Raw genomic sequence first — 9,685 nt, forward strand, 5'->3', positions numbered from 1 at the left:
TCTCTCTCTCTCTCTCTGTGTGTGTGTGTGTGTGTGTGTGCCTCTCCTTGTCTCTCTGTGTAACTCTGACTTTCAAAGTAAATAAATAAATAAATCTTAAAAAAAATATACTCAACAATGGAAACAGCCAACCCAGTTGAGAAATGAGCAAAGAACTCTAATGGACTGTTCTCAAAAGAATAAATACAAATGGCCAACAAATATATGAAAAAATGCTCGATATCACTAGCCTTCAGAGAAATGCAAATAAAAACCACAAGGAGATATCACCTCACCCCCATCAAAATGGCTAAAATCCTAAACACAGAGAGTAACAAAGGTTGGCAAGGATGTGAACAAAGGGGAATGCTTATACACTGTTGGTGGGATGTAAATTTGTGTGGCAATTTCTAGAAATAGACTTGTCATATGACCCAGCAACCCTACTACTGGGTATATACTCAAAAGACTTGAACGCAATGTATCAAAGTGATACCTGCACGACCATGTTTACAGCAGCACTGTTCACAATAGCAAAAATCTGGAATCAACCAAGGTGCTCATCATCAGATGAATAGATAAAGAAAATGTCGTATATATACACAATGGAATATTATTGAATTATTTTAAAAATGAAATTCTACCATTTGCAGGAAAATGGACACAACTAAAAGGCATCACGTTGAGTGAAATAAGCCAGACTCAGAAAGACAAACACTGCATGTTCTCCTTTATATGTGGGAGCAAATATTTAAAGAAACAAACAAAAGAATAAAGAAAAAAAGAAATACCTGTGTGTATCAGTATTGCTGCAAATACAGTTTTGTAAAACTTTATTTTATACCTTTGTCAAACCAATGGTTAAGAATGTTATACTACAATAGTTTTAATGATCTGTGATTACTTAAAAATGTACCATATATGGCTGAAATGGTCATTTTTCCATTTAATTATTCTTTATAGCCATTGTCTATATTCCCATTACACCATTAAACTAGGGTCTTTTTGCTTTTTACTTGCTAAACTTCTTATTCAGTGAAGTATTAAGCCTTTTTACTGTAATGGAAATTTAAAATGTGTTATCTCAAAAACTAAAAAAGAAAGAAAGAAAGAAAGAAAGAAAGAGAAAGAAAGAAAGAAAAGGAGAAAGAAGGAGGGTGGGGGAGGTGAGGGGGAAGGAGGGAGGGAGGAAGGGAATATCATTTTCTTCTTAGAAAATATTGACAAAGCACATTGAATCTGTTTAAAAACTAATTAAAAATTAAAATTTTTTAAAAAAAAGAAGGATTTTTTAAGAGATGAGAAACAAACTCAGAATAAAAGATGGTTCTTTATTTTGGTGAAATGGTCATTTTTTCCATTCAATTATTGTTTATAGCTGTTGTCTCTATTCCCACTAGAGTCATTTTGCTTTTAACTTGTTAAACTTATTTGGTGAAGAATTAAACCTTTACAAAAAAAGAAAGAAAGAAAGAAAGAAAGAAAGAAAGAAAGAAAGAAAGAAAGAAAGAAAGAAAGAAAGAAAAGAAGAAGAAGAAGAAAGAAAGAAAGAAAGAGAGAGAGAGAGAGAGGGAGGGAGGGAGGGAGAAGGGAAGAGGATGGGAGGGAGATGGTGGGGAGAAAGGGAATATCATTATGTTCTTAGAATTGTATCTACAAAGCTCATTGAATCTGTTAAAAAAACTAATTAAAATTTTAAAAAAATAAATTTAAAACGTTAATGGAAAATGAAATTAAAAGATGTTTATTTTGGTCAAAAAAAAAAAAAAGACATCTTCTTTGTGGAAGATGGCCAAGAACAAGATCAGGATCAACAAATGCTGGAAAAACTTCAGGTGAGATGAAAATACATAAAAGAAACACAGCTCAACAGAAACGTGTTATGGAAGACCACCAAGAAGCCTGTGGAAATACTGTAATGGCTGTGAGCTTGGACTTCCTCGTGGCTCCCAGGCCATGAATGAGATGGCTCCAGATGGCTCCACTCACCTCACCACTCCCTGATCACCAAATGTAGATGTGTTCCCCTTAGGAGGGAGTCCGGGCTCTCAGATTTTAATACCTTTTCTCTATACCAGTTACTTGATTTCTTCCTACTAGGCCAAAGAAGTAAATCTCCCTGCCTCCTGCCTCCAATCAAAAGCCCCCAACGATGCCATAACCCGGAAAGTCTGTAAAAGACATCCAAGAGCCAGAGAAGGGCTCATTAGCCTAGGAACTAGAAGGACAATTAAAACTTGAGATAAAATATTTTCAGAATGTTTATTCCACAGGGAACTTAGAGGCAGGGGGAGCTGAGGTTGCAGAGAAGTAGCTGGGGGAGGATGAGTGAAAGAACAAGCCAAGAGCTAGTAATTACCCCCTGGGGATGCCTAGGTCCTGAAAAGTTACCAGCTAGGACTGACAAAATAAAACTTCCATTCCCAAGAACAGGATGGAAAACCACTCCGAGGACTTCCTAAGAGAAGCACTGCCTCTCCATCCAAAACAAGTCCTGCGCAGGAGGTGAGCACACAGCCTCCATGAGTCCCCCTGCAGAAAAAGTGACAGGATGAAGCCCAAACCCAGGGAGCAGCAGGGCTGCCCTTGGCTCCCCTACTATGTTGTTCTCACTGGTTGTTGCTGGGGCTCTTTTCATCCCCCCCACCCCCCGTGACCTGGATGGTGCAGCTAATTGTTTTCAAACCCCGGGATGGGGTCCTCCATCTTGGTTAGGCATCCATTCAGCAGCATAAACTTCAGTGCTAAGGATGTACATTCAAGGGACTGAAGACTGGAAGCCAACGGGAGGAAAAAGGCTCTGTTCTGGGTCTTGGGGCATTTGAACTTCGCTGGAATAAGAAGGAAGGGAGCAGAGCTGGGACTGGTATAAAAGCAGACAGACGTAGAGTAGACCCCCTATCAGCTCTTGAAAAAGAGGACGTTGAAGACTCTGAATAATCAAGAAGCAGAATTCTTATGAAACTAAGGCTGGTTTGGTCCCTAACCTGGTGGAAAACTTGGGGGCTGGGGCCATCCCAATCTAGGAATTATCAGAGGTTAGCTTCGGACAGAGGCTCAAGTACCAGAGAGGCCATGAGCCTTTCAGCCTTGACCCAAGCTTCCTATTTCTACTGGCAAGACTCCTCCTTTCCCTAATTCCTTATTCCCGGGGTTCCCTTCATGCCACCTCCCCAGACTGCTGTGTGTGTGATCTGAATCCTCTGAACCTGAAACTCAGTAACCCGTAATATCTTATTGTCTGCAGCCCTACTATTGCTGCATACTCAGAGTGATCAAAGAATTTTTTTCCTGTTTAGACTGCTTTAAACTACAGCTTATATTCATTCCTCTATCATAAATCTTTAGAGCATAGAGAAATTGTAATATTTCTTTAATCTTACTTGCCTATTCTGCAGATGGAGAAATCGCAGCTTTAATATATATCAACTTACTCAATGATACATAGATGTTTTTTTTTGTTTTTTTTTTTGATTTTTTTTTTATCTTTTATTTAATGAATATAAATTTCCAAAGTACGACTCATGGGTTACAATGGCTTTCCCCCCCATACTGTCCCTCCCACCCACCACCCTCCCCTTTCCCACTCCCTCTCCCTTTCCATTCACATCAAGATTCATTTTCGATTATCTTAGATACATAGATGTTTTTGATATGGAATGGATCCTCATGCTATAAACCATTAACCACATTTACTTTTCCAAGGCACGGAGACCCTGGTTGTTTCTTTGCTTCTACTTTATTTCTACATATCTGCCAGGCTATTAATTTAGCCAGACTCAGTGTCTCCAGTTACCCGACATGATGCTCAAACTTCCTCTGAAACCGCTCTAATAAGGCCACGATGACTCACCCTCCTGATCTCCCTGCCAAGCTGAGCTCCTGGAGAGTGAGAGCGGACCACGCCGATTCCTCATCCCCAGTATGGCCGCCGAACCAGGCCCTACTCTGCATTCAGTGCTTACTGAGTTGAGCAATGTAGAATAAAATCTCTAATAATTCCAAAAAGCTGAGAACAGGGCTATCTGTCAGTAAAAATCACTTATCGTCTAAAAACAGCATCAAAAACATGTTGGGGGTTGGGGGTTTAGCCTAGCAGTTAAGATACTAAGACACACATTCCACATCAGGTTACCGGGATGCAATGCCTCCCTCCAACTCCCGACTCCAGCTTCCTGCTAATGCAGATACTGGGAGACAGCAGTCATAACCAAAGTGGTCAGGTTCCTGCCGCCCATGGAGGGCATTTGTATGGCATTGTTGGCCCCTGCAGGGGCCATTGTGGGAATAAGGATCTTAACCAACAGTTGGAAGTTCTCTCTTTTTCCCTCTCTCTGTTCCCCTATGCCTCTTAATTAAATATTTAAAAAATTTAATGTATTGGTATAAAAGATAATGTGCTCATGTTGTGTGCCGACTGGGTATAGACAGACCCTCTACAATAATTCTTCATTATATTTAAGCAGGGCCCCTGTAATTAATTTTTAGGCAATATAATTCATTACTAAGGGGCTCCAAGGCCTGCATTCTGATAACTTTCTGACCTTTGTGGCACCTGTTCTTGTGGCTTCTTGTCCCTGTATCAGTGGAAAGAGTTACCTTAATGGCATGGACTTGGTGATAAGGAAACCATAGCCACCTAAACTTGCAGTGCTTGACAAAGCATATGCACATTCTTGTGATTTTACTGTGAGGTAGGTGTCATTATTAACACATTTCAGATGAAGAAACTTAGGGTCAGGAAGCTCTGTGAGCTTACCCAGGACACACAACACACAAAAACAGGCAAAGTGGAGCTCAGATTTCTTGACTTCTCACCACAAAGCATTTCCCTACAAACAGTACAGCTGAGCCTCCCACCTTGCACTCCTCAGATGCTCAGATGGCCAGCCATCCTTCCAGAACCATCCCCCCCCCAACACACACACACACACACACACACACACAACCCTGTTCCTCACTGATGAGCTGGGAGAAAGCTGAGAATGGCAGTGAAAACGTGAAGCTTTGTCCAGCTTAGTTCCCAAGTAGATCTGGGACCCGGGCAACTCAGTTTACCTCCCGGTTTCCTTGTTTATAAAATGAAAACATGAAGTACTTCTCTGCTGTTCTTTTTTTGGTCGCCTTTTGGAGGAACTCTCCATCCCTAACACCAACTCTGAAGGTGAGAATTTGGTCTATGGTAGGGAGCGACCCACAGATGGCACAAGATCCTCACTGAGTTACTACTGCTGCTTCAAGGGATCAGGTTCTTCGGGCAACCACAGGCGCCCTGTGCAGTATGCAGATGCCCAGCCATAGGCTCCCTGCACTCTGACCCACAACCTGATCACTCTGAAAAACCCAAGGCCAGTTTCTAATCTTAGGAGCTTCGACAGTGACACCTTCTGGCCACTGTAGGGCCCGGCTGAACAGAGGCAAGAGATGCCTGCTCCACCCAGGCCCTGTAAGTGCCAATAAAAGTTCCAGGCACTGTTCCCAGAAGAAATCCATATTGAATTGTGCTTTTCAATTGCTTCGTATTTGATTCTGTGGCTCCATGCTGGTTACGCAATGCTGATATATCACGTGTATCCTCTGTTTGGCTGTAGCAGCTTCCACAAACATGTTCTCTTTGCTGCCCACCAATTTTACCCAGATTCAATTTTTTAAATCCTTATTTGATTCTGTGGTACTGCTGATTTCTTAATACAAATTCCTGACACGGAATGGCAGTATTTCCTAGAGTTTGTTGAAAAATATCATGTCAGATTTACTAAATAAGTTTTAATAAAGGAATTAATTTGTTAATTAAATATTTTAAAAGCAGAAAATTTATCTAGAGATTACATTTCTACTAGAAAAACTCAATTGCATTGAATTCTATTTTCCTAGAAAATCAGCCAGCATGCTGGAAGGAATAACCCAATACATCCTTAGCTGAGAAAAGAGAAGTCATTCCATCTGAAAGACTTAAAGAAGTCCATCACTTCATGCTCAGAAATAATACGTGAGTGTCATTGGTTTCCAAATGCTATCATTATATACATTTTAATCATTTATTTAAACATCAAAGATGCTTGCAATTCTCTGCACAAATCACAAGTTATTGAGAAGCACAGAATAACTACAGGGGTAATTTAATTACAAAGGTCCAAATTTAATTAACCAAGTACTAACCTTGTTCTCCTTCAGAGCACTTAGCACAATTACACTTAATTAATTTTTTGTAATTATTAATTTAATCTATGTGTCTCTAGTTAAATTAAAAAAAAAAAAAAACAAGAAAGCAGGATCCATGTTTCTTGCTCATGGACAGGTAGCCAATGCTTAGCTCCATTCCTTGCACACAGCAGGAGCTTAACAGATACTGGTTTGAAGGAGGTAATCATCTGGATGGATGAGCAAATGGAGAAGGACGTGAGAGTGCCCCTTCCCAGGCAGTGACCTTGGCTGGGCACTAGAAAGTGATGAAGAGCAACGGAATGCAGGCTCAGGAAGTGACATCCAGGGGTAACACTCAGGGCATCTCTACTGCTCTCAAGCACCTGATCACAATTCCGGAACCACTGCTGCCTCCCCCATTGAAGAATCAGCCCCTTATTCCCTATTTTCCACTCTTCTTTCCTTTTCCCTACTTCCTGCCTTACTATATCTTTCTCTCTTCCTTTTATCCTTTTATTCTGTCATTTGTTCTCTCTCCTCCACACCAATTTTCCTCTCCACCTCTCCTCTACATTCATTACCTCCTATATAATTGTGACTGTGCTGGGCCCCAGACATAGAAAAATGGCCAAAGCAAGGCCATTTTCCTTGAGAATCTCACAGCTCAGTGTCTGAAGCCAAATGTCCAGCTCCCAACATCTTCATTGCACTCTCCCCTAACCACCGAAGCTAAAGAATCCAGACCCAGTGTCCCAATTCCAGCTCCAATACTGGCACAGGACTTAACCCAACTGGCCTAAAGTAAGATCTTTCCTTACCACCTCTGCTGTGTCTCCTCCCCGGCAGCCTGACTCACCTGCTCCATGAGGAGAGAAAATGACACCTGGGTGAGTGAGTTCATCCTGCTGGGCCTCTCCAGTGACAGGAGGACCCAGGTTGGACTCTTTGTCCTGTTTGGGGCTGCCTACCTGCTGACCTTGCTGGGTAACGGGCTCATCCTCCTCCTGATTGTCCTGGATGCACGACTGCACCTGCCCATGTACTTCTTCCTCTGCAACCTCTCGGCCGTGGACCTCTGCTACACCTCCAGCGGGGTCCCCCAGATGCTGGCACACTTCCTCCTGGAGAAGAAGACCATCTCTTTCACCCGATGTGGGACCCAGCTTTTCTTCTCCCTGGCCCTCGGGGGCACCGAGTTCCTGCTGCTGGCCGCAATGGCCTACGACCGCTACGTGGCTGTGTGTGACCCCCTGCGTTACATGACAGTGATGAGCCCAAGGCTCTGCGTGGCACTAGCAGCTGTCTCTTGGCTTGTGGGTCTGGCTAATTCTGCTGTGGAGACAGCAGTTACCATGCGCCTTCCCACCTGTGGGCACAATGTGCTGAACCATGTGGCCTGCGAGACACTGGCTGTGGTCAGGTTGGCGTGCGTGGACATCACCATCAACCAGGTGGTCATCGTGGCCTCCAGTGTGGTTGTGTTGCTACTGCCCTGCTGCCTGGTCTCCCTGTCCTACGCCTACATCGTGGCTGCCATCCTGCAGATCCGCTCCACCCAGGGACGCCGCAAAGCCTTTGGAACCTGTGCCTCGCACCTCACCGTGGTCTCCATGTCTTATGGAATGGCCCTCTTTACCTACATGCAGCCTCGTTCCACCGCCTCCGCTGAGCAGGACAAGGTGGTAGTGCTCTTCTATGCTGTGGTGACTCCCATGTTGAACCCCCTCATCTACAGCCTGCGGAACAAGGATGTGAAGGCTGCTCTGAGTCGAGTTTTGATGAGCCGCTCTGAATTAAAACAGTAGAAAGTGACAGGCGGAGTTTCGCTCTTAAGACAGTGGGTACTGCCGTGTGAACCTCCTGTACAACTGTGAGGCTATGTGTGTAGGAAAGCAGTGGGGGAGCCACAGTCTGCCTTTCTCTTTGTAATAGAGAAATGAGATTTTACTTCTGGACTCCAATCTCTGTCCTGCCCTGTAACAAAAATAAAGTTTGAATTACAAAAATCTAAAAAGTTGAAAGTTAAATGAAGTATATTCAATTCCTTTCCACTGAAAAAAGAGAAAAAGCATATAGCAACATACATAAAGCAGAAAGAGTAACTCAGAAGTCACAGTTCATGCCCCAGAAAGTCTATGTTCTTGCCAAAATCTGCAAATATATGTCTAAGCTTTTCTGAAGTCAGTGAGGAAATAAAAAAATTAAGTTGGTAAGTTACAAAATTCACTGCACCCATGGGATCAAAGAAGTGTAAAGGTCACCCATGTGACCCACACACAGTCCAGCCCAGCTCACTAGCCTGGGGAATTCACATGGGGAATTGAGGCTGGAATCACAGTAATGCCGTACAGCTCTGATAAACACAGACCAGACCATCAAGTGAGAGTGTCTTGGGCATCACTTTGTTTCCTTTTATTTTTCTTAGAGAGAGAGAAGGAGAAAGAGAGACTGATCTTCCATTCGTTGGTTCACTCCTGAATGGACACTACAGCCAGGTCTGGGCAGGCTGAAGCCAGGAACCAGGAGCTTCTTCCTGGTCTCCCACATGGTTGCAGGGGCCTAAGCACTTGGGCCATCTTCCTCAGCTTTCCCAAGCACATTAGCAGGGAGCTGGATCAGAAGTGTTGCCCTTTCAAACACACAATGCTAGCAAAAGCAGGGCCAGAGGATAGATGTTCAGAACCTCAAACAAATATCTTTCTGCATAATCAAGTGTAAGGATACTCTCCTGGGAAAATTGAGGGATGTGTCAGAACCCTCACTGGAGAAGGCCACACAACACACAGACAGAGGTAGTCAGATATTCAGCAAGGAAGGAACCCTACTCCTCCACTGGTAATATTTCTATTCTACTTATACACAAATAACTGATCAAGCACTACACATCCCATACCATTAAGCAAAGCAGTGATGATTTTAACCTGAACAATGCCTAAAACAACTTTTAAAAATTAGGATAAGGTATCTATTACCTAACTATTAGAGACCTCTAAAAAACAAAAACAAACAAATGAAAACATACAAACCAGAAGTAATTCAAACTTTCACTAAATCTGTCAAGAAAATGCTAAGGGGTTGAGAAGGAAAGAATGGAACATCTTGTAAAATTTCTAGTAAAATCTTTTTAAAATTGAAGCAAGATGGGGCTGGAGCTGTGGCACAGTGGGTTAATACCCTGGCCTGAAGCACCAGTATCCCATATAGGCACTGGTTCAAGACCTGGCTGCTCCACTTCCTGTCCAGCTCTCTGCTGTGGCCTGGTATAGCAGTAGAAGATGACCCAAGTCCTTGGGCCCCTGCACCCTCATGGAAGACCCGGAAGAAGCTCCTGGCTCCTGGCTTTGGATCGGCGCAGCTCCAGCCGTTGCGGCCAATTGGGGAGTGAACCATCAGATGGAAGACTCTCTCTTTCTCTGTGTAACTCTGACTTTCAAAGAAATAAATAAATCTTAAAATAAATAAATAAAATAAAATGGAAGCAAGATTCATATAACACAGGACTCACAACTTTTGCTACTTTGAATTGTATAATTCATTGGCACTTGGTGTATTCACAACATGG

General features: G+C 42.9%; 1 protein-coding gene across 1 annotated transcript; it reads left to right on the forward strand.

Moving 5' to 3' along the window:
• Positions 1–6,986: 6,986 nt before the first annotated feature.
• On the forward strand, positions 6,987–7,928 carry LOC100337976 (olfactory receptor 2F1-like). Its single transcript, XM_002711980.4, has one exon. It carries the CDS (start codon positions 6,987–6,989, stop codon positions 7,926–7,928), a length of 942 nt encoding a protein of 313 aa, XP_002712026.1.
• Positions 7,929–9,685: the final 1,757 nt, after the last annotated feature.

The sequence above is a fragment of the Oryctolagus cuniculus genome, chromosome 3 (assembly GCF_051225735.1).
Source record: "Oryctolagus cuniculus isolate XC-2025 breed Fujian yellow rabbit chromosome 3, ASM5122573v1, whole genome shotgun sequence".
NCBI classification, from domain to species: Eukaryota; Metazoa; Chordata; class Mammalia; order Lagomorpha; family Leporidae; genus Oryctolagus; species Oryctolagus cuniculus.